The sequence below is a fragment of the Ylistrum balloti genome, unplaced genomic scaffold, assembly GCF_031769215.1.
Source record: "Ylistrum balloti isolate Yb309-2 unplaced genomic scaffold, AGI_CSIRO_Ybal_v1 Utg370124, whole genome shotgun sequence".
Classification (NCBI taxonomy): Eukaryota; Metazoa; Mollusca; class Bivalvia; order Pectinida; family Pectinidae; genus Ylistrum; species Ylistrum balloti.
Genome location: NW_026782139.1, coordinates 477990 through 504118, shown reverse-complemented (window position 1 = coordinate 504118; position 26129 = coordinate 477990). Strand labels below are relative to the sequence as shown.

General features: G+C 37.0%; 1 protein-coding gene across 1 annotated transcript; it reads right to left on the bottom strand.

Annotated features, from left to right (window-relative positions):
- Nucleotides 1-16596: 16596 nt before the first annotated feature.
- On the bottom strand, nucleotides 16597-26114 carry LOC132550448 (uncharacterized). Its single transcript, XM_060214516.1, has 3 exons — nucleotides 25875-26114; nucleotides 17929-18019; nucleotides 16597-17159 (listed from the first exon to the last, which is right to left on the bottom strand). The coding sequence occupies exons 1-3, from the start codon at nucleotides 26112-26114 to the stop codon at nucleotides 16597-16599; spliced, it is 894 nt and encodes a 297-aa protein (XP_060070499.1).
- Nucleotides 26115-26129: the final 15 nt, after the last annotated feature.

Here is a 26129-nt window from a genome sequence, read left to right as displayed (position 1 = left end):
TCCAATATTTCTGTAAGGGGAGACAAATCTATTTCTTTTTCAATTAAAATCAAAACATACTTGTTTAGCTTTAACCTTATTAATTTAAATCTAAAAAGAACAATTCCTTAATATCAATATAACATTATTCCAAACTAAAAGCAAGAAATGTATATACAATAATGAGTTACTAGACATCTAGCTGTAAATACATCATCAGCAGCTGTACAATGTAGTATATATGTACTATATGTGATGTCCACCTACAAAGATTCTTTGTGTAATAAAAGAAAAGAATGGATGGTTGGAGTAGAAATTGTCATCAGTATTTAAAAGGATGATGAAAGAATCTATTCACTCCTATTCCAAATCAAATAAATAATGGCAGAAGGTTAGAATTATTGTGTAATGACACAAACCAACTTCAGTTTTCTGTTTAAAAGAACAAAATAGTCTGAAGGCTTTTATACACTTCTGTCTCTGGTGTGAATAACTTTATTACATTTCATGTGGAATAATGACATATTAGCAATAACAAAACAAAAGATAGACGAGAAGGGAGATAAATCTGCTTTTAATTATCTATGTAAGGCAGCATACAGCCTTAATGGAATGAAGTATTAGTATGAGAAGATATGTGAAATATATTTAGAAATGCAAGTAAAACTTTCACAAATTTATTTTACAGATATAGGAAGACAAAGCTGTGTGTTTATATGTTTCTTTAAAAATTCAGCTTATTTTTTAAATTTTATTGATTGTTTTGTATTAGAGAAGATATCATTTTAAATGCTTTTATGCTATAGAAATTAGATGAAAGGCTACACTATCATTTTGATATATAAGTGAAATCTGCTGAATCAAATTATCGGTCATAATTTTTTTTCAATATGCAAGTTACCATTGTGGATTAAAATTAGATGATTCTGTTTATAACAAATATTTGTGTAAATATGAATATTGCATTAATGCATGAAATATTTTCTTAATTGTAATAATGCTAAAACAGTAGAAAACTAACAATTACACTGCCACTATCAGAAACTAATGGTTTGAAATTTTTGCAAACAAATTTCTGCCTACTATTTGATTATTTGGTTACTATGTCTCCAATCTTGATAGAAATAATGCTGTAGTATCTTTGTGTACCACGGGGTAGGGGATGATCTAAAACAATACAAATAATATTAAAGATTTTGTAAGATTTTCTTTCTGAGTGGTCTGAGTGTGGATGAACTTGTACATTTTGCAATTTGTACGTTGGTACAGTCTGTATGTAGTTCTTTTGAGTGGAATTAATGTGGAAAAATTGTACAAGTTCATTTATGCCACAGTAATAAATTTTGTCCTAAATTTTTCTGTTGAAGAAAATTGACATTTTAGTGTTGATTTACAAATAAGTATAAGTAGTGAATTCTACCTAAATGTAATGTATTCACATGATTTTGAAATGTACCACATGTATTTTTGTGAGTTTGTGGTAATGTTGGAGTATAGATAGACATATGTGCTAATGTACAGTCATAACATGGTAGTTTTTTCGCTGTGGTGTCTCCAGTTGGCCATTAAATTTATCTGGTACTATACACCTCAGTTGAAGACTCAAGGTTCCTGGGGTGGTTCCAATTATCATTGAACATCCTGTGTCATTAGGCAAGAAGTTTACAATTTCCTGCAAGTTGCTCTAGATGAAATGTGATGGACCTTCCTTAAAAAGTTTTGTAAGCTGGTCACCAGCTACAATAATTTAATGCTACTTTTTGCTTTACATATTCCAAAGATACAGAGTACACAATTCACCTAATATTGCAAGCGACACTCTTGGATGTTGAAGATGTTGCATTAGTTTGGTTTCATTTCCTCATGATATGTGATTGTTTTGAGGAAGCAATTAATGGCAACTGACTACATTTCCTCTACATATAATTATCCATCTATGTACAAGTGTATCATAGCCAGCCTTCATGTAATTGTAAGGTTAGAGGAGTGTTTTAATAGCTAGTTGGACTAATGCAACCATGGAATTGTGTTGTTATATACCTGTACAGCTAGCTGGTTAAGAACAATCATGGCATTGTTACATTATCTACATATGCAGCTAGCTGGATAAGAACAATCATGGAATTGTGCTGTTATATACCTATACAGCTAGCTGGATAAGAACAATCATGACATTGTTGCATTATCTACCTATGCAGTTAGCTGGACTAGAACAACCATGGAATCATTATCTTATCCACTTATACAGCTAGCTGGATTAGAACAATCATGGAATTGTTATGTTATCTACCTCTGCAGCTAGCTGGATTAGAACAATCATGGCATTGTTACATTATCTACTTATACAGCTAGCTGGATTAGAACAATCATGGAATTGTTAAATTGTCTACTTATACAGCTAGCTGGATTAGAACAAAAATGGAATTGTTACATTATCTACCTACGCAGTTAGCTGGACTAGAACAACCATGGAATCATTATCTTATCCACTTATACAGCTAGCTGGATTAGAACAATCATTGAATGGTTATGTTATCTACTTCTGCAGCTAGCTGGACTAGAACAATCATGGAATCATTATCTTATCCACTTATACAGCTAGCTGGATTAGAACAATCATGGAATTGTTATGTTATCTACCTCTGCAGCTAGCTGGATTAGAACAATCATGGCATTGTTACATTATCTACTTATACAGCTAGCTGGATTAGAACAATCATGGAATTGTTAAATTGTCTACTTATACAGCTAGCTGGATTAGAACAAAAATGGAATTGTTACATTATCTACCTACGCAGTTAGCTGGACTAGAACAATCATGGAATCATTATCTTATCCACTTATACAGCTAGCTGGATTAGAACAATCATGGAATGGTTATGTTATCTACCTCTGCAGCTAGCTGGACTAGAACAATCATGGAATCATTATCTTATCCACTTACACAGCTAGCTGGATAAGAACAATCATGGAATTGTGTTGTTATATACCTATACAGCTAGCTGGATAAGAACAATCATGACATTGTTACATTATCTACGTACGCAGTTAGTTGGACTAGAACAATCATGGAATCATTATCTTATCCACTTATACAGCTAGCTGGATTAGAACAATCATGGAATGGTTATGTTATCTACCTCTGCAGCTAGCTGGACTAGAACAATCATGGAACCATTATCTTATCCACTTATACAGCTAGCTGGATTAGAACAATCATGAAATCATTATCTTATCCACTTATACAGCTAGCTGGATTAGAACAATCAAGGCATTGTTACATTATCTACTTATACAGTTAGCTGGATTAGACCAATCATGGCATTGTTACATTATCTACTTATACAGCTAGCTGGATTAGAACAATCATGGAATTGTTAAATTGTCTACTTATACAGCTAGCTGGATTAGAACAATAATGGAATTGTTACATTATCTACCTACGCAGTTAGCTGGATTAGAACAATCATGGAACTGTTATTTTCTTATACAGCCATGAATGTATTTTTTAAATAATTTTTCAAACAGTAACGTACAACATAGAAGCAATTGTAGCATGAATGCAAAGTATGTAGAGATTGAAAGAATCAATGACAATAGAAACAATTAAAAAAAAGAACAATAATTTGAATTTAACAAATTCAATAAACAAAATATACTACTGCCTTATGGCTGCTATGATATTTATGGGATCTACATACATTCTTTCGAATAAGGAACAGGTACCCGACGCCCGCCCACCGACTCACCGACCACGGACCCGAAGCCCGCCCACCGACTCACAGACCACGGACCCGACGCCCGCCCACCGACTCACAGACCACGGACCCGACACCGGCCCACCGACTCACCGACCACGGACCCGACGCCCGCCCACCGACTCACCGACCACGGACCCAACACCTGCCAACAGACTTACCGACGACAAATACGACAACTACCTACCGGTCGATAGGTATCGGTTTTGTTGTCAGTAAGGCGGTCGGTAGGCGTCGTGTCCGTCGTCGTTCAGTCGGTCGGTAGGCGTCGAGTCCGTCGTCGGTCAGTCGGTCGGTAGGCGTCGAGTCCGTTGTCGGTCAGTCGGTCGGTAGGCATCGTGTCCGTCGTCGGTCAGTAGGTTGGTAGGCGTTAAGTCCGTCTCGGTCAGTCGGTCGGTAGGCGTCATGTCCGTCTTCGGTCAATCGGTCGGTAGGCGTCGAGTCCGTTGTCGGTCAGTCGGTCGGTAGGCGTCTAGTCCGTCGTCGGTCAGTCGGTCGGTAGGCATTGAGTCCGTCTCGGTCAGTCGGTCGGTAGGCGTCTAGTCCTTCGTCGGTCAGTCGGTCGGTAGGCGTCGTGTCCGTCGTCGGTAGGTAGACGTCGAGTCCGTCGTCGGTCAGTTGGTCGGTAGGCGTCATGTCCGTCGTCGGTCAGTCGGTTGGTAGGCGTCGAGTCCGTCGTCGGTTAATCGGTCGGTATGCATCGTGTCCGTCGTCGGTCAATCGGTCGGTAGGCGTCGTGTCCGTTGTCGGTCAGTCGGTCGGTAGACGTCGAGTCCGTCGTCGGTCAGTCGGTCGGTAGGCGTCGTGTCCGTCGTCGGTCAATCGGTCGGTAGGCGTCGTGTCCGTCGTCGGTCAGTCGGTCGGTAGGAGAGGAGATCCCAGAAACAAGCTTCCCCCTTGATAATTACTTGACAAATTTTGCATGTACACAAAATCCATACATATATATTCTAATAAAGGAAAAGATATTTACAAATGAAATGATACATCATACAGCTAGGATTAAGTGGCTATGATTATAATTGCTTTATAAAAATAATGCGACACCTTGAGTACACTTGGTAATCTTGATATTAAGTTTAATTTATGTACATCACAATTTAAAAGTTCCTGTGGCATCTGATCCTGAAGAACAAACATGAAAATCATTATCAAAAGCACAAACTTCTATTAAATCAACATTTTTTTAATAGATTTGAAAGTCTTCAATAGCAATTTGTCAATTCAAATATAAAAATAATATATATATTATAATAGAACTTAAATTGAGGTAAATAATAATAAATAATTTACAAACATTGGTAACCTCAATTAATTTTTTTCACAAGTTTACTTTTGTATATGTTAATGGAAAAAAATATGCATATTACTTTGAACCTTACACTGTATAGGGTTTTTTTTTTGTTTTTTGTACGACATACCTTAATTTGCAAAAATGAAGGTACATATCGTTACAGGTTTTCAGTGTTCGTTCTTTGACTGCCTGGAGTCGGGATCCTTATCAGAGGAATTTTATTTGCCTGATCCATTTGTAGACTACAGCCAGGTAGCTAAATGTACATCGAACACTTCAAACGCCTTCACGATGAGCAATGTTATTACCCAAGCAATAACAACTACAACAATGCCTGTTCAGACACCTCTAGCACGAGCCAGGGTAACAAACTCAGACCAGTATCTACAATGTCAGCATCAACAACAACCCCATTAACACCTGTAACTGTAAATATGGACCAATGCTGGGACGCCAGCAGTAAGTTAGAATACAGAGATATATTGAGTTGCAATAAAATTCCCCCAAAAAATATGATACAACTAACAAATGGCCAGTGCACCAAACCCATATCGTCTTTTTCAAATACACTAATTTGAATTTATGACCATTTTCAATCATAAACAAAACCGAATTGACAAGCAGATGGACAATCAAATAAGTCATTGTAAGGTACAGGACACTTAAATAAGTTCAAACATTGTTTTTCAAGGCACGACAATTATTTAGCTATTATTTAAAAAACACTCAAGTTTAATCAAGTCTTTATCAGGTCCATATTGGTTTAGGTCTTCGTGAGGCTTCCAACAGATGGGGACTGTGGCATTTGCACAGATAGACAACAGAGTGCCTTTTTGGTGCCATGTGGTCACACATTTTGTATGGTATGTGCATTGCACCTTGAATCTACCAGCAGATGTGCGCAATTTGCAGGACACTTACAGTAAAGTTAATCCTTTATACAATTAACTTTTCTTTTGCCCATCAATGCCATCTTTTAATTAAAGACTTTATTGAAACGACACTTGGATGGGCAATGAGTACAGGCTTATTGGTTGTTCTCCTTATGTTTGAGAGCAATGCCAATAGCATCAACATGTTTAGTATTTGTTTACATATTCTAAATGGATGTCAATATTGTCAAAGTATCAAGTGATTAAAAGTTAAAATACAATTTAACTTTCTTACCTGTAATATTATACCTAAGATAATAGTATTGCTATGACATATGATTGGAAAGCAAAGCTGGTCAGAATTACAAAATATTTCATGTGACGAAAGCTATTTCCCATTACTTGAAAATTGTAAATAAATCAACCTAGCATGTAGCATAATCTCTTAATATCACGATTAGAGCGAGACAGTTAAAAGGCCTTTTCATGTTTTTTTTTTATATTTTTTACTGTAGTATGAATTTCTGAGGGTCGAATAAGACACTTTCTTTTGTTTGGATGTTTTACATGTCAGATAACACGTTTCTTAGAATTGTGCTTATGACATTCATGAACCAGTATTAAACTCGTACCTTAAATACATGTTTGCATCTGATTCTATGAAAAGCACACTTATATGTGTGAAGTGTTAGAGCATATGAAAATTGTTCACCTATTTTATTGTTACGTGTTGAGCAGACATAAGGCATTGTATCATTTAAATGATAAACAATAAAATTGTTTGATATCTAGACCTGTGTCCTCTTGTCTTGTTACGTACACTGTATCTACACAGCTACACTGCAAAAAAACCAGTGTGCGAGTTTGGTACTTCTTTGTCCCACAAGGTATACTTTAACAAATGGATATATACTATAACTACTGTATAAACTTTATATAACTATGTTACAAACTGCTTAAACTACTTCCAAAGTTCCCAAAAGCAACTATAATAGGCAACTTGAAGAAAACAGAGTCCTACCAAATGATTGTACATTATGCGTAAATTACTCAAACCAGATGTACTGTACTTTTAGATACTGGTACTACACTGTATTTTGAACTCACAGAAGTTTCATTTTTTGTGTTGCCTGCCAAATGCGACATATAGGTTTTACACTGTCGGCGGCAGCGTCGTCCGCACACAGGTTTTTTCGCGATATCTTGAGTTTCTTTTGACCTATTAAGTTCAAACGTCAGTGCTTACTGAAAATACATAGGGTGGTTTTATGTGTCAAGTGGTCATTGTCACTGTTGCTATAAATAAAAAATATGTTTTTCTCTATAACTTGGGTACCTGTTAGCATCAAGTTTAAACTTTATACACAGGGGCTTCCTTGGGATTGTTTTTCAGGCCAAGAGACCTACAAAATGCTTAAATGGCATTATTTAATTTAGTCCAAAATGTCAAACTGCCATCTCAAAAAATATGTGTTTGTACCCCTTTGATCTGAACCAATATACAGCTGCCTCCAGAAATGTTATTGGGGCAAGCGACACATTCACTTCTATGGAATTCTTGTTGCTTACATTAATAAGGAGTACTTAATTCATCTATCATTTGATTAGCTTTCTTGAAACTTGATCAAAAAGTAACATTTCAGTGCCTATAATTTGATGTGTCAGATTTCCCAAGAACCATTACTATGGAAACGTGATGGAGGCTTCTGATTTGCTGAATTTATGATATTGTCCCATTGTGCTGAAAATTGAGATATGGGTTTTGAAGGAACCTAATTACAAAGGTACATAAAATATTCTTCACAACAAGGATTAGATTCTTATTCTGCTGTATTTAGCCACAACACAATGCACTACAAAACTAACGAAATAATGGTCGAGTAATATCAACTCCTTGTCGTACCACAGGGCATTGTCGTAAAAGCATGAGTTTGCACGTAGGCGCTCTAACGTGCGTTATATCCTTGCTCAGTCACTACTAGTGAAGACTGTAGTTACAGGCAGACATTTTTCCGTCATCAATTTTTTAAATTGTCATCATTATTTGCTACAAATGCCTCGACTGACAGACAATGAAAGACAAGAAGCTCGGGGTATGCTGACAGGAGGGCTTTCTCAGAGGGAAGTTGCCAGGAGAATGGGTTGTTCTGCTTCCACAATCAATCGACTGGCAGAACGAGTGCGACAAACCGGATCCGTGAGAGCTCGACCTCGTCCGGGGCGACAGAGAGTGACGACGCCAAACCAGGACCGTTACATTCGACTAAGTCACCTGCGAGATCGTTTTCAAACCGCGACAAGAACAGCTAGACAGACGATAGGAAGTCATGGCTGACGTTTGTCAGCTAGTACTGTGCGCCGTCGCCTTCGCACAGCCGGATTGGTGTCGCGCCGTCTATTTAGAGGAAACGAATTGACTCAAATCCGCTGTCAAAATCGTCTAAATTGGACAAGACAGCGCCGAGGATGGACCCAACGTCGGTGGGCTGGCGTCCTGTACACCGACGAATCGAGATTCCGCCTCAGAGGAAATGACGGTAGAATTAGAGTGTGGCGACGTCGAGGTGAAAGGTTTTTGGACTGCTGTGTAACGGAAACGGATAGGTGGGGCGGGGCAGTGTCATGGTGTGGGGAGGTATCTCTTTTGCATACCGTACCCCTCTAGTAATTATTGACGGCAATCTAACAGCACAGCGCTTCATCAACGAGGTCTTAACTCCTGCTGTTGTTGCATTCTTTGCTGGACACCCAAACGTAGCGTTATTACAACAGGACAATGCACAACCACATACCGCTCGTATCACTACAGACTACCTTCAACATCAGAACATCGCAACCCTTCCGTGGCCCGCGTTTTCCCCGGATCTTAGTCCGATCGAGCATCTTTGGGACCAATTGGGTAGGGCTGTGAGAGAGCGACCACAACAGCCCCAGACGCGTCGGCAGCTTGAAATCGCTCTTCAGGAAGAGTGGAGGAACATTCCTCAAATCAAAATTCTACGCCTTATTCGGTCAATGCCTCGAAGATGCCGCGCTTGTGTCGCTGCAAATGGTGGCCACATTAGATATTGAACGTGGTAATTTTGATTTTGGGGGTATGGACATTAGTCACCGGAAATCAAAGTATTCCCATGATGTAGTGCTGATTGCATTGAGTGAAGTTTGTTATGGACATAATCAACTTTTAGGTATTTTATTAAATATTGTATTCAAAACTATAACTGGTAAATTTTGACAGTAATTTAAAGGTGTTGCGTTTTAATTGACGCCGAGTATATGTGATTGTGGTATGGGAAACGAAACAACCGAACATTTCTTTTTATCTTGTTCTAATCATAACAGATGTAGACATCTTTTTCTTTCTCATCTTCTTCACATTGAATCTGTAGACGTCCTTCTTTTTGGCGATACATGTTTATCATTTGCAAAAAATGAAGCTATATTTGTTAGTGTCCAAACTTTCATATTAAAGACTAAACGATTTGAGCATTAGGAAGAGTTACTGCCAACTCTACTGTACTCCTTCCATATACGCGAAACTTTTTACTTTCATGAGTTTTTGTATATCTGTATTAACTAACAGTACAGCAGTTTGTAGTACTACATGCATAATTAACAATTTATTAAGATATCCGTATGTTACTATGGATGAACTTGCATTCCTTATCATATTGTATTTGTCGATCTTACATAATGTATACATACTATACTACTCATTCTATCCACTTTCCTTACTTCATTTCCCTCTCCTAAACTCTTTTCACTTTCCCTTTCCCAAATTCGATCAGTCGCTGCCTGCTTGTTACTTCTAAGGAGACAGATTAACATAAGTTTATGACTTCTTTCTGAATCCTTTTTATATAACATGCTTTGAATGAAATGCCACTGCCAAAATAAAATAAAGTTTAAAACAAAGGTACCACGTTTGAAATCAAATGTCATTCTGTTGTCGTGGTAACGACATAAGTCCCATAATTAAACAAATCTTTTTCCAGACCCCTCTTCTCCGATGCTCTGAACTAATGTAAATGAGACTACACAGAAATATAACGAACCGTTTGCAGATGTGCATGCTGTTTTTTGTGGAAAGTTTGTTACTATAGTTTTATTCATTTTCGTAACTTATCAATGCCTATCATTTCACACATCATGTTTTCTGAAACCGTTACTAGAGTAACATAATTGAGGCTTCTAATTTTTCAAAAATGTAGACATTGTCTGAAAAGGCTGTAAAGTGGTATGTAAGGGTTTTGTCGGAAGGCAAATACTGTGTTACTTTTATCTAAATATTCAGTTGCCATAGTAGCCAACTGAAAGCCTTTGAATGAATGCGTCTTTCCCCATCCATTTGATTGTGCTGTACCAACAATTGATGATATATTATGACATACAAGATAAAAACTTGTTACCCCTCACCATAGCCTTATTTAAGTGCTCATTGCAAATGATGGGAAGTGGGGTGAGGAGGGCGAGGTTAGCCATTGGTGTATAGCTCTACTTATCTCTGCCCACATCTACTTGATAATGACTTCACCTGATTGTTTCTCGTTCCGGAATGCATTTGTGCTGTTGTTGGCATTTTAGAATCTTGCCACAATTTCAGTTTGCTGTAAAACCTTTATTCAGTGAAGGTCAGTGTACTCCCATGTTATATACCCTCGGAGTCTGTGACATTATTCTGTTATGACGTTATGGTATAATCTGACGTCATTTACGATAATTTAATAATATCACAATTGATACCTATTTGATCTTAAATGAGTTTTTATTTTATGTAAGATTTTTGTAAACGAGTCAAATGTTTTGTTCTACGAGCCTTAGCTAGCAAACATAAAAATCGAGCCCAGTTTCATGAAATTTCATATGGAATGAAAACAGATTCATAATTTCTATCACATACTTAAGAAAAGAGAATTCGATTGTTGACATAAAAAATACGAGTATATGAGTGAAAGTAGGATGAAAGTTAAATTCTATGAATTACCTCCCTTTACTGTTGTAAGAGTTACCTCCCTTGCGTTTGTAATTTTTCTTTTCTAACTACATGTGTTCTACTTCTGGCCACTTCAATGTTTGGAGAAACTTTACATAGGCTTTGCCTGTTATTCAATCCAGTTTGAAGTTTACATCTTGTCAATAAAATTTGTTGTTGAAATGAAATTCCCGGGAATACTAGTAGCTATTGATTTAATTTTATTTAAACCTATTCATTGCCCCAAAATCGAGCAGAGGATTAGACACAAGTTAAATCACCTTCCTTTAATCCAGTACATATGAATGTATACATGATAGCATATGATCAGGCATACGTAATACATGTATGTTTAACAATTAGTACCTGTTATCTAAAATGTGTTGCTGGATTTTATGCAAATTTGCACGTGTCTGAATACTTCTGTATTGGTATCTACAGACGTTACCAAATAAAAATCAGCCTAAATTCACAGGATATACATTTAACACGTTCATGCTTTGTAAAAGCGTTATTCTTGCTGTGTCATATAGCTTATAGTGACCAACATCCTCGCAGAAATGCCCACAAGCACGCGATGGGTTATCGACAATCTTAACACGAAAAAATGACTTTTCGATGAGCTGCACCGATGTCTGAGTCTAGTCTGTAAAACATTTAGATAGCATTCGCCAAAATTATGATAAGACGGGGAAAACGAATTAGCGTCATTAGATTTTTAAAAAATGAAAGCATACATTTACACTTTTTGAATTTGAAAGAAGGAATGATATAATCGTGTAAGTAATTTAAATAGGTATTAATACTAGTACCATCATTGCCATAGGCCGCACTGAACACTCCATAGTTTGATATATATATATATATATATATATATATATTTTTATTTCCAATCTTTAGTTGTAATACATATACATGACAAAACGAGACAAGCATCCTTCCACACAAAACAAGCATCCTTCTACACACACGTTGCTACTTACATACTGCTTACAGGCCTCCTCACCACGTCATGTCTTACTCATCACCCTCACTACTCATTATTTCCCATTGTCATCATCACCCAACATCAATACCTTCATCATCTTCAGTATCTCCCTAATTGTCAACATACACTGAACTACATCACAATCATTCACATTCATTATCATTATCCCTATTCTCACGCATCCTCCACCCCCTCCTCCTCCTCCTCCTCCTCATCATCATCATCATCATCACCATCGTCATCATCATCATCATCATCATCCTAACATCATCATCACCATCGTCATCATCATCATGTTTGATCTGGATCTTACATTTTCTCTCACCCTTCCTAACTGTTTCCTATGACTCAAATGTATTTTATAGACAAGCCCCTGGATTTCATAATATTACTAAATTGCTTCCATTATTTTGTATAAATCATGAGTTCATTTGATTGAGTTTATAGCCAGGCAGGTTAAAAGCATTTTTAAGAGAAAATTGATGTGCTTTCCTTGCATTGCTTACTACTATTTCTCCCGTTATAATATGACAAATGCGTTATATTCTATTCTCACATTTCAATCTCACACTCTTCATGATCGTCCCATTTCATATCCAATAATGGCACATAATCGGTCTCCCTATAAAAAAAATCTCACTCGTCTTTCAAGTCTCCGGGACATTAGACAACCGACTACCAGAATGACTTTCTCAATGCACAGTTCAGTACTCCCCATAATGATCCTCTCTTTGAAATACTTCCAAAGCGTTTACATTTTATAATTCATCGTAATGTAACATGTTGTAATGTGTTTTCCTCTTCTTGCATTTTTAATTCTATTTCATTCAACGTAACAGTATGTCAAATGAGCTATTCCATTCTCACATTTTGATCTCTCACTCCTCATAATCCATACTAGGTATATAGATATATAACCCAATTTTAACAATATCTCGACGATTTGTAGTTTTGCTGATTAATGTTCGCGTTCATCACACTATTTCTATTAATATTTCATTGTGAAAATATAATCCACTACCTTCTCCCCACAAAACAAGATCTTATTTTCATTCCTCCAACATTTATTGCTATGCGGATATCGAATTTGTATGAAGGATGTCGTCGATAATGCGCAGACAGTTCTGGAACACCTGGTCTTATAATCCTTGTAATATAAGAGTCTCTGTGTAAATCTTTCTTTTGTTACAATTTTGTCCGAGTTCTACTTAATTTGATTGTTGACGTTTTGGTATTTTCCTGTTTATCTATTTATCTATTTTATATTATATATTATATATAATTTTGAATTTCATATTCAGTCAAACTGTACTCAGATAGTAACTACATTTCTAAACATAAAAACATTATTATTATACATATATTTATATAATTACAGTGTTTAATTACTATAACAAGCTTACAGGTAACGAATAATTATATTATACTATGTCATCATACAATAATGTCTATTCCCAGTGTTTAATGCAGATATTGAAAAACAAGCTTATAATCAATTATACATTGATTACTGCATCATCAAGATATCTCTCCTACATCATCGACTGATGTGCATAACTTAAATTGGGCGTACTATCCTCAAGGACTGATGTGGTATAATCTAGCCTAGGACACTTTGTCCAAAGGACTGATGCGGTATAATCTAGCCTAGGACACTTTGTCACAAGGACTGATGTGGTAAAACCTGGCCTAGGACACGTTGTCCCAAGGACTGATGTGGTATAACCAATCCTAGGACACTTTGTCCAAAGGACTGATGCGGTATAATCTAGCCTAGGACACTTTGTCACAAGGACTGATGTGGTATAATCTAGCCTAGGACACGTTGTCCCAAGGACTGTTGTGGTATAACCTAGCCTAGGACACTTTTTCCCAAGGACTGCTGTGGTATAACCAAGCCTAGGACACGTTGTCGCAATCACTGATGTGGTATAACCAAGCCTAGGACACTTTGTCCCAATCACTGATGTGGTATAACAAAGCCTAGGACATTTTGTCACAATGACTGATGTGGTATAACCAAGCCTAGGACACTTTGTCCCAATCACTGATGTGGTATAACCAAGCCTAGGATACTTTGTCCCAATAACTGATGTGTTATAATCTAGCCTAGGACACTTTGTCCCAATCACTAATGTGGTATAACCAAGCCTAGGACACTTTGTCACAATGACTGATGTTGTATAACGAAGCCTAGGACACTTTGTCCCAATCACTGATGTGGTATAACCAAGCCTAGGACACTTTGTCCCAATCACTGATGTGGTATAACAAAGCCTAGGACATTTTGTCACAATGACTGATGTGGTATAACCAAGCCTAGGACACTTTGTCCCAATCACTGATGTGGTATAACCAAGCCTAGGATACTTTGTCCCAATAACTGATGTGTTATAATCTAGCCTAGGACACTTTGTCCCAATCACTAATGTGGTATAACCAAGCCTAGGACACTTTGTCACAATGACTGATGTTGTATAACGAAGCCTAGGACACTTTGTCCCAATCACTGATGTGGTATAACCAAGCCTAGGACACTTTGTCCCAATCACTGATGTGGTATAACCAAGCCTAGGACATTTTGTCACAATGACTGATGTGGTATAACCAAGCCTAGGACACGTTGTCCCAATCAATGCGGTGGTATAACCAAGCCTAGGACACTTTGTCCCAATCACTGATATGGTATAACCAAGCCTAGGACACTTTGTCCTCAAGGACTGATGTGGTATAACCTAGCTTAGGACACTTTGTCACAAGGACAGATGCGGTATAATCAAGCCTAGGACACTTTGTCCCAATCACTGATGTTGTATAATCAAGCATAGGACACTTTGTCCAAATCACTGATGTGGTATAACCTAGCCTAGGACACTTTGTCACAATCACTGATGTGGTATAGCCTAGCCTAGGACACTTTGTCCCAATCACTGATGTGGTATAATCTAGCCTAGAACACTTTGTCATAAGGACTGATGTGGTATAATCTAGCCTAGGATACTTTGTCCCAATAACTGATGTGTTATAATCTAGCCTAGGACACTTTGTCCCAATCACTGATGTGGTATAACCAAGCCTAGGACACTTTGTCCCAATCACTGATGTGGTATAACCAAGCCTAGAAATTTTTCCCAAGGACTGCTGTGGTATAACCAAGCCTAGGACACGTTGTCCCAATCACTGATGTGGTATAACCAAGCCTAGGACACTTTGTCCCAAGGACTGATGTGGTATAATCTAGCCTAAGACACTTTGTCCCAATCACTGCTGTGGTATAACCAAGCCTAGAACACGTTGTCCCAATCACTGATGTGGTATAACCAAGCCTAGGACACTTTGTCCCAATCACTGATGTGGTATAATCTAGCCTAGGACACTTTGTCCCAATCACAGATGTGGTATAACCTAGCCTAGGACACTTTGTCACAATCACTGATGTGGTATAACCAAGCCTAGGACACTTTGTTCCAATCACTGATGTGGTATAACCAAGCCTAGAAATTTTTCTCAAGGACTGCTGTGGTATAACCAAGCCTAGGACACGTTGTCCCAATCACTGATATGGTATAACCAAGCCTAGGACACTTTGTCCCAAGGACTGATGTGGTATAATCTAGCCTAAGACACTTTGTCCCAATCACTGCTGTGGTATAACCAAGCCTAGAACACGTTGTCCCAATCACTGATGTGGTATAATCTAGCCTAGGACACTTTGTCCCAATCACAGATGTGGTATAACCTAGCCTAGGACACTTTGTCCCAAGGACTGATGTGGTATAATCTAGCCTAGGACAATTTGTCCTCAAGGACTGATTGAATATAATCTAGACTACGACGGTTTAACCTCAAGGATTGGTGGTAGTATACACAATATGGCGACTATTAGATGAGCAGACGCCTCGGATTTAAACACGTATAATTCTGCACGTAATGCTTGTATAATCTCATTCCGTTTGGTTTTGTCGAATATCGAAGATCAGATTGAAGCGAAATTTCGAATAAATGGAAATGGAGTTTCGGCTATTCTTTCTCCGATCAGACATCAAATATGGCAATTAGAATCTCGGTCTATAACTCAAAAGTGTTGGTCTGAATGAAATGAAGCTTGGTGTTAATAGCGATGGCCACGTCCAAATTGTCAAAATGCCTTGATAATCACGTTATAGTTGTGTTATCACTCTATAAGTTATAGCTCATTGCCCATGACTCCCGTGCAGCATGCATCACTGCTTCTCTGGTGTAAGGTATGTCCGCCAGAGATCAGATCATCTGCATTATTGTAGACAGGGTTCGATAGGTTATAGAATGTAATATTCTATTGACATCATTTCCGACAGAGTGTTATCACATATTGGGTCGCCAAAGGGAGACTTATGTTTGGTAAACATTGAGATTGTGCCTGATAATGATGAAACTTTAAGAGTTGTATGGTATAAGGAACACAACGATGACGTCCACTTTCTGATTCGACAAAACTCATTTTTTCATTTTTTCACCAAATTTGGAAAATTTTAACACAACATATACTTTTGATATTTAATTGGAGAAATGACCACCCTATAGTTACACGACTAATGTTTTGAAACTTTGGCATTATTTTGATGACATTTTTCTAACGCCAACAGAAGCTATTCTTGGGACGTAGGAATTTTGTACTTTTACTACTTAAAATCTTGATTCTGCTGTCATATTCTTTGATTTTTTAAGGTGGGGTGAAAAAAAAAATTTACTCATTATAGTATTTGGTTCATGATGCCAACAAGAGTTTCATACAATGCAGGAAGATTGTCTGACGAGGTCACATTTAACATGTACTTTTGAAGCGGTTCTGACGCTACCTGTTGTGTAATTCCATGCCCTGTCGCTGTACATGCGATGCAGACCGTTATTATGTCAGTACCTTCTAATTTCATTAAGTCAGAGTTATTCCTTATATTTTCCTCATTCATATCATCCGCATCCAGAAAAATCAGAAGCACATTCATTACATGCGGTCGATCGCCTTTAGACTGGTTGAACACTTGATTGTTGACGTCGAGTAAAGCCTGTCCAAGCTCATTGCCTGTTTGATCGGGATATACCAATGCATTACTAACAACGTGTAACATACTTGACTTGCTGGTGAACTGATCGAAATACATTTGTATTTGTGTGGTCTGGGTGAATGTAGCTACAGCCAGTCTCATGTTAAACAATGTGTTGATCAGGTATCTTACACAGTCCAGTACAGCATTAAATGAATCCAACGCAAAAGTCTTCGAACCATCAATTACAACAGCGAGGTCGATTGGTCGAACTGAAATAACAAAACAGTTGTCATGACAACGTCTCCGAGCATGATTACACCAGCATGTTTATTAATCAATAATTTATATGACTCGAAAGTTGAGGCTCAAACAAATCACTTTCGGTGATTTTTGTTGGGTAGACACAAAGTTATGATTTTGGCTTATAGCTGTTTTTTTAATTGTTGAAACGTTTGTAACTTTTACGATTCAGTATTACAATAATTAAGGTTGACATTTGATAATACGGACCTTACTCGTTCACACTGACTTTTGTTTTAGGTTTTTAGAATCAAAATATAGAACATATTGCTGGCTCGTCTAGTTGTTCCACCAAACATTTGTTGAATCTTTACATGATTACCATTCTACCGAATCAGGTTCAAAGTCTTATTGTGATTCTGTTGTCTGAAGAAGTGGAATTAATAAAATGTGTATTTTAGATCAAGATCTACATGGAGGGTGTCGTGGACGAAACAGAAGACGTTTACTTGTCTTGAAACACCTAGTCTTTTTCTTCATTTACTTTTCAATGAGCCGTCAGTTCAATCCTCATTTTGTTCATATATTGCACTAGTTGCTTCGAATTTCAAAGTGAATTAAGATTCTTTTGACTTGTCAATAATTTCGTTGTTTTCGTAATGAATAATAATACATAATAATGCATAATAATACATTCATTATATAAAACAATGTTCGCTTATTTAGCATTCATAGTGCAACTAGAATTAAAGAGAGATCTCATCCTTAACCCGGAAAATTAAATATATATATATTTACGATTCAGGACACAGGTGGAGTTCCCATTCGACAGCCGGACACATCGTTCTTGCGAGGCACACGGACGACTCTTGCAAGGACCAAGGCTTTCCTGGATCTAAAACAAAACACAAATGAAGTGTTGGCAAAGAGTCCTAGTTTGTATATGAAAGAATTAAGGTTGACCGGAATGCAAATTCTCTCGTCATATGTACTTCCTCTTACGGCGATAACGAATTTATATTTATTTGTCATTATGTGTACCAAATATTTGATTTTATTGAAATTATTTAATATTTGAATTAGTTACAAGACAGCCTGATAGTGTTCTAAGCGCATCCTACAGCTTTACAGATTTTTCTTCGTTCTAGAATCGTTAGTATAGCAAAAGACCTCAAATTTGAACTCAATGAGACGACTTAGGACATAAATCGATCGCAAGAAAAGCAAAGATATAGGTGGGGAAGTGAACTACTTCCTATTCTCGGCCCCCATTTGCTGTCAAGCTTATCGCTATGCTATCTTCTAGTTTACCCGGCGATAAATTCCGGATTACATGCGCAGTGCTCTTTTTTGCACTGACCAATTAGAACTATCGACACAGAAAAGTCCGCAAAACTTGACCTGGTTCTAAACTTTGTTGCTTGCTTTACACGTCTCTTCTTAATTATGATAAATGTTTTATCTAAACTACTCTATGACATATATTAATAAAATGATTCTCAGATTATTTCTTTAGAAGTGAATTTCTTGATTACATGCTTATTATATTTTCCTATGAATGGTAGGCTGGCAAAATTTGGACACAAAATCATGTTCTGAAATGAAAACAAACGAAAAACCATTCAAGCGTAAAAGCGTCATACCGAATGTTGCTGTTTTTATAACTTTGCACGTGCATTGCAGGCTATCGGTGTGTATCGTGTTACCTGTGCTTACATCTGTACTAGGGACGTACCCCGGCAATTCGCCATTGATAATTGACAAATACAGATATGCCACGACTTACACAGGAACAAAGAAACTGGGAAGTAGGAATGCTCCTCGACAACGTCATACAAACTGTCGTTGCCCGAACGTTCAACGTAACACGACTGACAATCGTTAAATTGTGGATAAAGTAAAGGATTCACGGAACGATAAAAGATCTTCCAAGAAGTGGTCGACCGTGTAAAACGTCCGCCAGAGAGGACATCCGCATTTGTCATCTCAGGGATCGTTATTTGACGTCGACGTTGACGTCACGACGTTGTTTTCGGAATCCTGTCAGTCCATGGAAAATTCGAAGAAGGCTGAAATCTTTGTCGTTAAAAGCTCGGCGACCATATAAATGTTTAGGTCTGTCACAACGTCATCGACGTCAGCGTCTTAAGTCGGCACGCCAACGTCGATTTTGTCTCAGCATAGCGATGGACGCTGTAAAGTATGGCGACGTTGTTGAGAACGTTTTCACGATAACTATGTACAAAAGTTCGATATTTGGGGAAGGGTAAGTGTTATGGTGTGGGGAAGAATCAGACATAATGACAAAACAGATCTGATCACGATTCCGATGAATCTTACTGCAGCAACGTACTGCGCTGAGGTACTGAACCAAGAGGTTTTACCACATTTCAGACGTAATGGCCCAAATTTGACGTTAATGCATGCCAACACCACCCCGCACACTGCGAGGGCAACAGAAAACTTCCTAAGGACCAATAACATTAATGTGTTGCCGTGGCCATCAAAATCCCCGTATTTAAATTCGATAGAGTACATTCTGGATTTCTTAAGCTGCCGTGTACGTCGACGCCAAAACCCACCAACAACTTTGACAGAACTTGAGCAGGCTCTCCACGAGGAATGGCGGATCATTCCTAGGAACACTATTCCACGACATACCAGGTCCATGAGGAGAAGAATCAACGCTGTGATTAACGCAAATGGTGGTCACACGCGATATTAAATAGACTTTGTATTGGACGTTTCCATTAATGACCCCTCATCACATTGTCAAATAACTGACGTCAGTGTTCCGGACATAACTTAACGCTTCATATAGTATGATTAACTGATAAAATGAAGCCTCAAAAGATACATAATATGTATTAGTTTGACATTTCTGCCTTAGAACGATTTCGCCTAAACCCCAATGTATACTTACTTTTGCATTTCAGTAGAAGTTTTGTATAATTTTATTTGTATCAGTAATCATATACTTTAAATGCGTTTATAAAAAAAAGTTCAGAAAAAAAACATTAATGTTGATTGTGGATATTATTCATACTGTAAGTCCGCCATGAAAATGTATTAAATGCCAAGAACATGTATGAAACGCCAAGAACATGTATTAAACGCCAATAACATGTGTTAAATGCCATGAAAATGTATTAAATGCCAAGAACATGTATAAAACGCCAAGAACATGTATGAAACGCCAAGAACATGAATTAAACGCCAATAACATGTATTAAATGCCATGAAAATGTATTTAATGCCAAGAACATGTATAAAACGCCAAGAACATGTATGAAACGCCAAGAACATGTATGAAACGCCAAGAACATGTATTAAACGCTAAGAACGTTTATTAAACGCTAAACTGTGTATTAAACGCCAAAAACATGCATTAAACGCTAAAATATGTATTAAACTCCAAGAACTTGTATTAAACGTCAAGAACATGTATATAACGCAAATAACATGTATTAAACGCCAGGAACGTGTATCAAATGCCAAGAACATGCATGAAACGCCTAGAACATGCATGAAACGCCAAGAACATGTATTAAACGCCAAGATCATGTATTAAACGCCAAGAACGTGTATTAAACGCCATGAAAATGTATTAAATGCCAAGAACATGTATGAAACGCCAAGAACATGTATTAAACGCCAATAACATGTATTAAATGCCATGAAAATGTATTAAATGCCAAGAACATGTATAAAACGCCAAGAACGTGTATGAAACGCCAAGAACATGTATTAAACGCTAAGAACATGTATTAATAGCCAAGAACATGTATTAAACGCTAAGAACATGTATTCAATGCCATGAAAATGCATAAATGCCAAGAACATGTATGAAACGCCAAGAACATGTATTAAACGCCAATAACATGTATTAAATGCCATGAAAATGTATTAAATGCCAAGAACATGTATAAAACGCCAAGAACGTGTATGAAACGCCAAGAACATGTATTAAACGCTAAGAACATGTATTAAACGCCAAGAACATGTATTAAACGCTAAGAACATGTATTCAATGCCATGAAAATGCATAAATGCCAAGAACATGTATGAAACGCCAAGAACATGTATTAAACGCCAAGAACCGTCATACATTCTAAACCAAGCCACCATATGAATGAAGTTAATATATGAATATGAATGCAACATGTCAACATCCAGACTCATTCTATATTTTCAATGAGAACAATTACCACATTAGATTTCTGATCACTATAGAACCATGATCGCGTGAATTTATTGGAAATTTGTCTTATCTCCAATGTAATGAATATAACATGACAACACGGGCACTTCTACATCAGCCGGTTATCTCTATCTTTTCCTACAGCGAAACCAACAGAGACAGCTTTCACCAAGTTGTATGAATGGATAATGATTTCACTGATAGTCACTGCTAGCTGCCTATCGCTTGCTATATATTATATATTCACTGCTAACTGCCTACCGCTTGTTATATTTTAAATGTTCACTGCTAACTGCCTACCGCTTGTTATATTTTAAATGTTCACTGCTAACTGCCTACCGCTTGTTATATTTTAAATGTTCACTGCTAACTGCCTACCGCTTGTTATATTTTAAATGTTCACTGCTAACTGCCTACCGCTTGTTATATTTTAAATGTTCACTGCTAACTGCCTACCGCTTGTTATATTTTAAATGTTCACTGCTAACTGCCTACCGCTTCTTATATCTTAAATGTTCACTGCTAACTGCCTACCGCTTGTTATATTTTAAATGTTCACTGCTAACTGCCTACCGCTTGTTATATTTTAAATGTTCACTGCTAACTGCCTACCGCTTGTTATATTTTAAATGTTCACTGCTAACTGCCTACCGCTTCTTATATCTTAAATGTTCACTGCTAACTGCCTACCGCTTCTTATATTTTAAATGTTCACTGCTAACTGCCTACCGCTTCTTATATCTTAAATGTTCACTGCTAACTGCCTACCGCTTCTTATATCTTAAATGTTCACTGCTAACTGCCTACCGCTTGTTATATTTTAAATGTTCACTGCTAACTGCCTACCGCTTGCTATATCTTAAATGTTCACTGCTAACTGCCTACCGCTTGTTATATTTTAAATGTTCACTGCTAACTGCCTACCGCTTGTTATATTTTAAATGTTCACTGCTAACTGCCTACCGCTTGCTATATCTTAAATGTTCACTGCTAACTGCCTACCGCTTGTTATATTTTAAATGTTCACTGCTAACTGCCTACCGCTTCTTATATCTTAAATGTTCACTGCTAACTGCCTACCGCTTGTTATATTTTAAATGTTCACTGCTAACTGCCTACCGCTTAACTGCTAACTGCCTACCGCTTGATATATTTTAAATGTTCACTGCTAACTGCCTACCGCTTGCTATATATTAAATGTTCACTGCTAACTGCCTACCGCTTGTTATATTTTAAATGTTCACTGCTAACTGCCTACCGCTTGCTATATCTTAAATGTTCACTGCTAACTGCCTACCGCTGGCTATATTTTAAATGTTCACTGCTAACTGCCTACCGCTTGCTATATATTATATATTCACTGCTAACTGCCTACCGCTTGCTATATATTAAATGTTCACTGCTAACTGCCTACCGCTTCTTATATCTTAAATGTTCACTGCTAACTGCCTACCGCTGGCTATATCTTAAATGTTCACTGCTCACTGCCTACTGCTTGCTATATCCTAATTGTTAACTGCTAACTGCCTACCGCTTGATATATTTTAAATGTTCACTGCTAACTGCCTACCGCTTCTTATATTTTAAATGTTCACTGCTAACTGCCTACCGCTTCTTATATTTTAAATGTTCACTGCTAACTGCCTACCGCTTCTTATATCTTAAATGTTCACTGCTAACTGCCTACCGCTTCTTATATTTTATATATTCACTGCTAACTGCCTTCCGCTTCTTATATCTTAAATGTTCACTGCTAACTGCCTACCGCTTCTTATATTTTAAATGTTCACTGCTAACTGCCTACCGCTTGTTATATTTTATATTTTAAATGTTCACTGCTAACTGCCTACCGCTTCTTATATCTTAAATGTTCACTGCTAACTGCCTACCGCTGGCTATATTTTAAATGTTCACTGCTAACTGCCTACCGCTTCTTATATTTTAAATGTTCACTGCTAACTGCCTACCGCTTGTTATATTTTAAATGTTCACTGCTAACTGCCTACCGCTTTATATAGTTTAAATGTTCACTGCTAACTGCCTAATACTTGTTATATTTTAAATGTTCACTGCTAACTGCCTACTACTTGTTATATTTTAATTGTTCACTGCTAACTGCCTACCGCTTGCTATATTTTAATTGTTCACTGCTAACTGCCTACTACTTGTTATATTTTAAATGTTCACTGCTAACTGCCTACTACTTGTTATATTTTAATTGTTCACTGCTAACTGCCTACCGCTTGCTATATTTTAAATGTTCACTTATTTAGAGGGCCAGTTAGATCAATAGGTCCGTTCTCCAACTGACCATATCGATTTCAGCTAAGTAAGGAAACTTGCTGTTCAAAACAAAAGTGCATTTGCTTTTGTCGATAATTATATAATTATTTTGTAAAAAAGAGATATATTTCCGAATGGAAGGTTCATTGTTCTTACAGAAATCGAACTCCCTTTGTATAATGTATTATGCTGCATTGCTGAAAGAGACTTAAAGTGATATAGATCTATTGAAAATTTTATAAATCAACATTGACATTGACTGTAGTAATAAATAGGAGAGGTATCTTTGATGACTTGGACAAATTGAATCAAGGCCAATCCTAAGTCATCACAACGATCAAATGTTAAGTGAAAGTAAATTTGCTGACATACATAAATCAATATGTCAAAAAACTTGAAATGGGCTATGGGAGTTTTGAGGTTGCTCTTTACCAAGGCTATTGATATCATGTATACTCTAATGGGGGCATTGTTTAATTAATTTTGTTGTTGTATACAAAACGACAGTAGAGTATAAAATCGTGACTCTCATTGGCGTCATTCAAACAAAATAACACACTTAACGTTTATGTATTGGAAACCATACAAAGTAATGTAACTCACTGCTTGATTAATATCCTAGCAAGTCAGGATAAAGAGACATATCTTTCCTTTGTGGTCTTCGAAACCATGCATCAATCTATTCCAATGTTGTACAAAAGTTAAACAAGTAAATGTCTTTCCTTTGTGGTCTTCGAAACCATGCATCAATCTATTCGAATGTTGTACAAAAGTTACACAAGTAAATGTCTTTCCTTTGTGGTCTTCGAAACCATGCATCAATCTATTCGAATGTTGTACAAAAGTTACACAAGTAAATGTCTTTCCTTTGTGGTCTTCGAAACCATGCATCAATCTATTCGAATGTTGTACAAAAGTTACACAAGTAAATGTCTTTCCTTTGTGGTCTTCGAAACCATGCATCAATCTATTCGAATGTTGTACAAAAGTTACACAAGTAAATAACACCAACATCAACGTTATCAAAAGAAAAAAAATTACAGGTATACTTTGTTGGTATCATTTAAATGAAAAGTAAATCAGGTTTATATGTTTTACAGTGTTTTATAGATTTCCTTTATTGTGCCATAACGATCTGCAAATTATTCTCATTTGTACAAAATACACTAGCTATATAACATCTAGTCCATAGTTCGTTTACGCGAGGAACCAAAGCTCGTTAGCGACCATGAAAAAGGAGAAATCTTTTCAGATATAGCGGGTATGTAATGCACGATCCTGATCTGTCACGGGATATCGTTGTGGCGAGATGTACAGCTGAATGGATATGACTTTGATGCATGCGCAGTAACATCGATCATGTGTTCACGACATCAAAGCTGTAGGTCTGAGAAAAAGTGAATAAACTAGATGGGCGTTGTATGTTGAAGTTCAGACACGAGACAGGTTCTGTTGTTACTAGGCTACTGTAAACGGTACCAGATGAAGTGCATACATATAACAAGTGTTCGGAATGGTTGAATTTAAAATCACAAATGAAAATCACAAATAATATTTAAGGACTATGGACATCTTCTCTGAATAAATATCACTTCAGAAAGAGACATTTTTTTATAAATTAAAACTTTGTTCTGAAAACATCTCAACTTTGTTGTAGTTTTATCTCGATCCTCTCCCTACCTAATTTCGTTCGGAAAACACAAACATACCCAGGCTACATACTTGTTTATGTTACCAAGATTTGAATTGACAGTTCGATAAATGAATTTATCTTTCAACTGGTGATATTTTTGCTGTATTCGGCAGTGAAGGAAATCAACTGCATTCTAGCATGTGCGGTAATTCGGCAGAATTACTTTCTGAAAATTACAATAAATTACTGTTGAAATAAGCGATTTCACATTTTAAAAGAACAAATTTATTTATATAAAAGAGCATAACAAGACAACAACAAAAGTGTTGACGGTTTAATTGTCTGATTTGCTGTCAGTGTTGTAGATTAAATAGAATAATATGACTATCTTGATAAATTTTAAATTGGATTGAATAGTGTTATCCTCATATGTTTCTTTTGTTCAATCTTTGGTGTACCCACGACAGTTACGTACCAGGAAGACAAAATGTGCATGTTACTTACCTTTCAACGATGAAATATTATTATCAATATAGCCTCGGTATATAGTATTATTATGATTTGATAGAAAAAAAATAGAAAGTTCATTTGAAACCTCAGTTTAACAACAAATTAACATATACTTACTAATATACTGTCGGTCACGTTCTGGCGGATGAAGAGGTCCTTGGTGAGTCCAGTATATACTTTGTTGTCGGAATACTGACCCAGAAGGCACTCCAAAGTGTCTGTGTTATAACTAATACTCTGGCACAGCATTGTCTGAACACATTCCTTCTGACAGCCTACAATTCCGATACTGTTAATCGTCTTGAAGGTACCATTATCTATGCGATATTTGATTAAATGTTCACTGTTGTCTACCATCTTGCAGTCTGACGC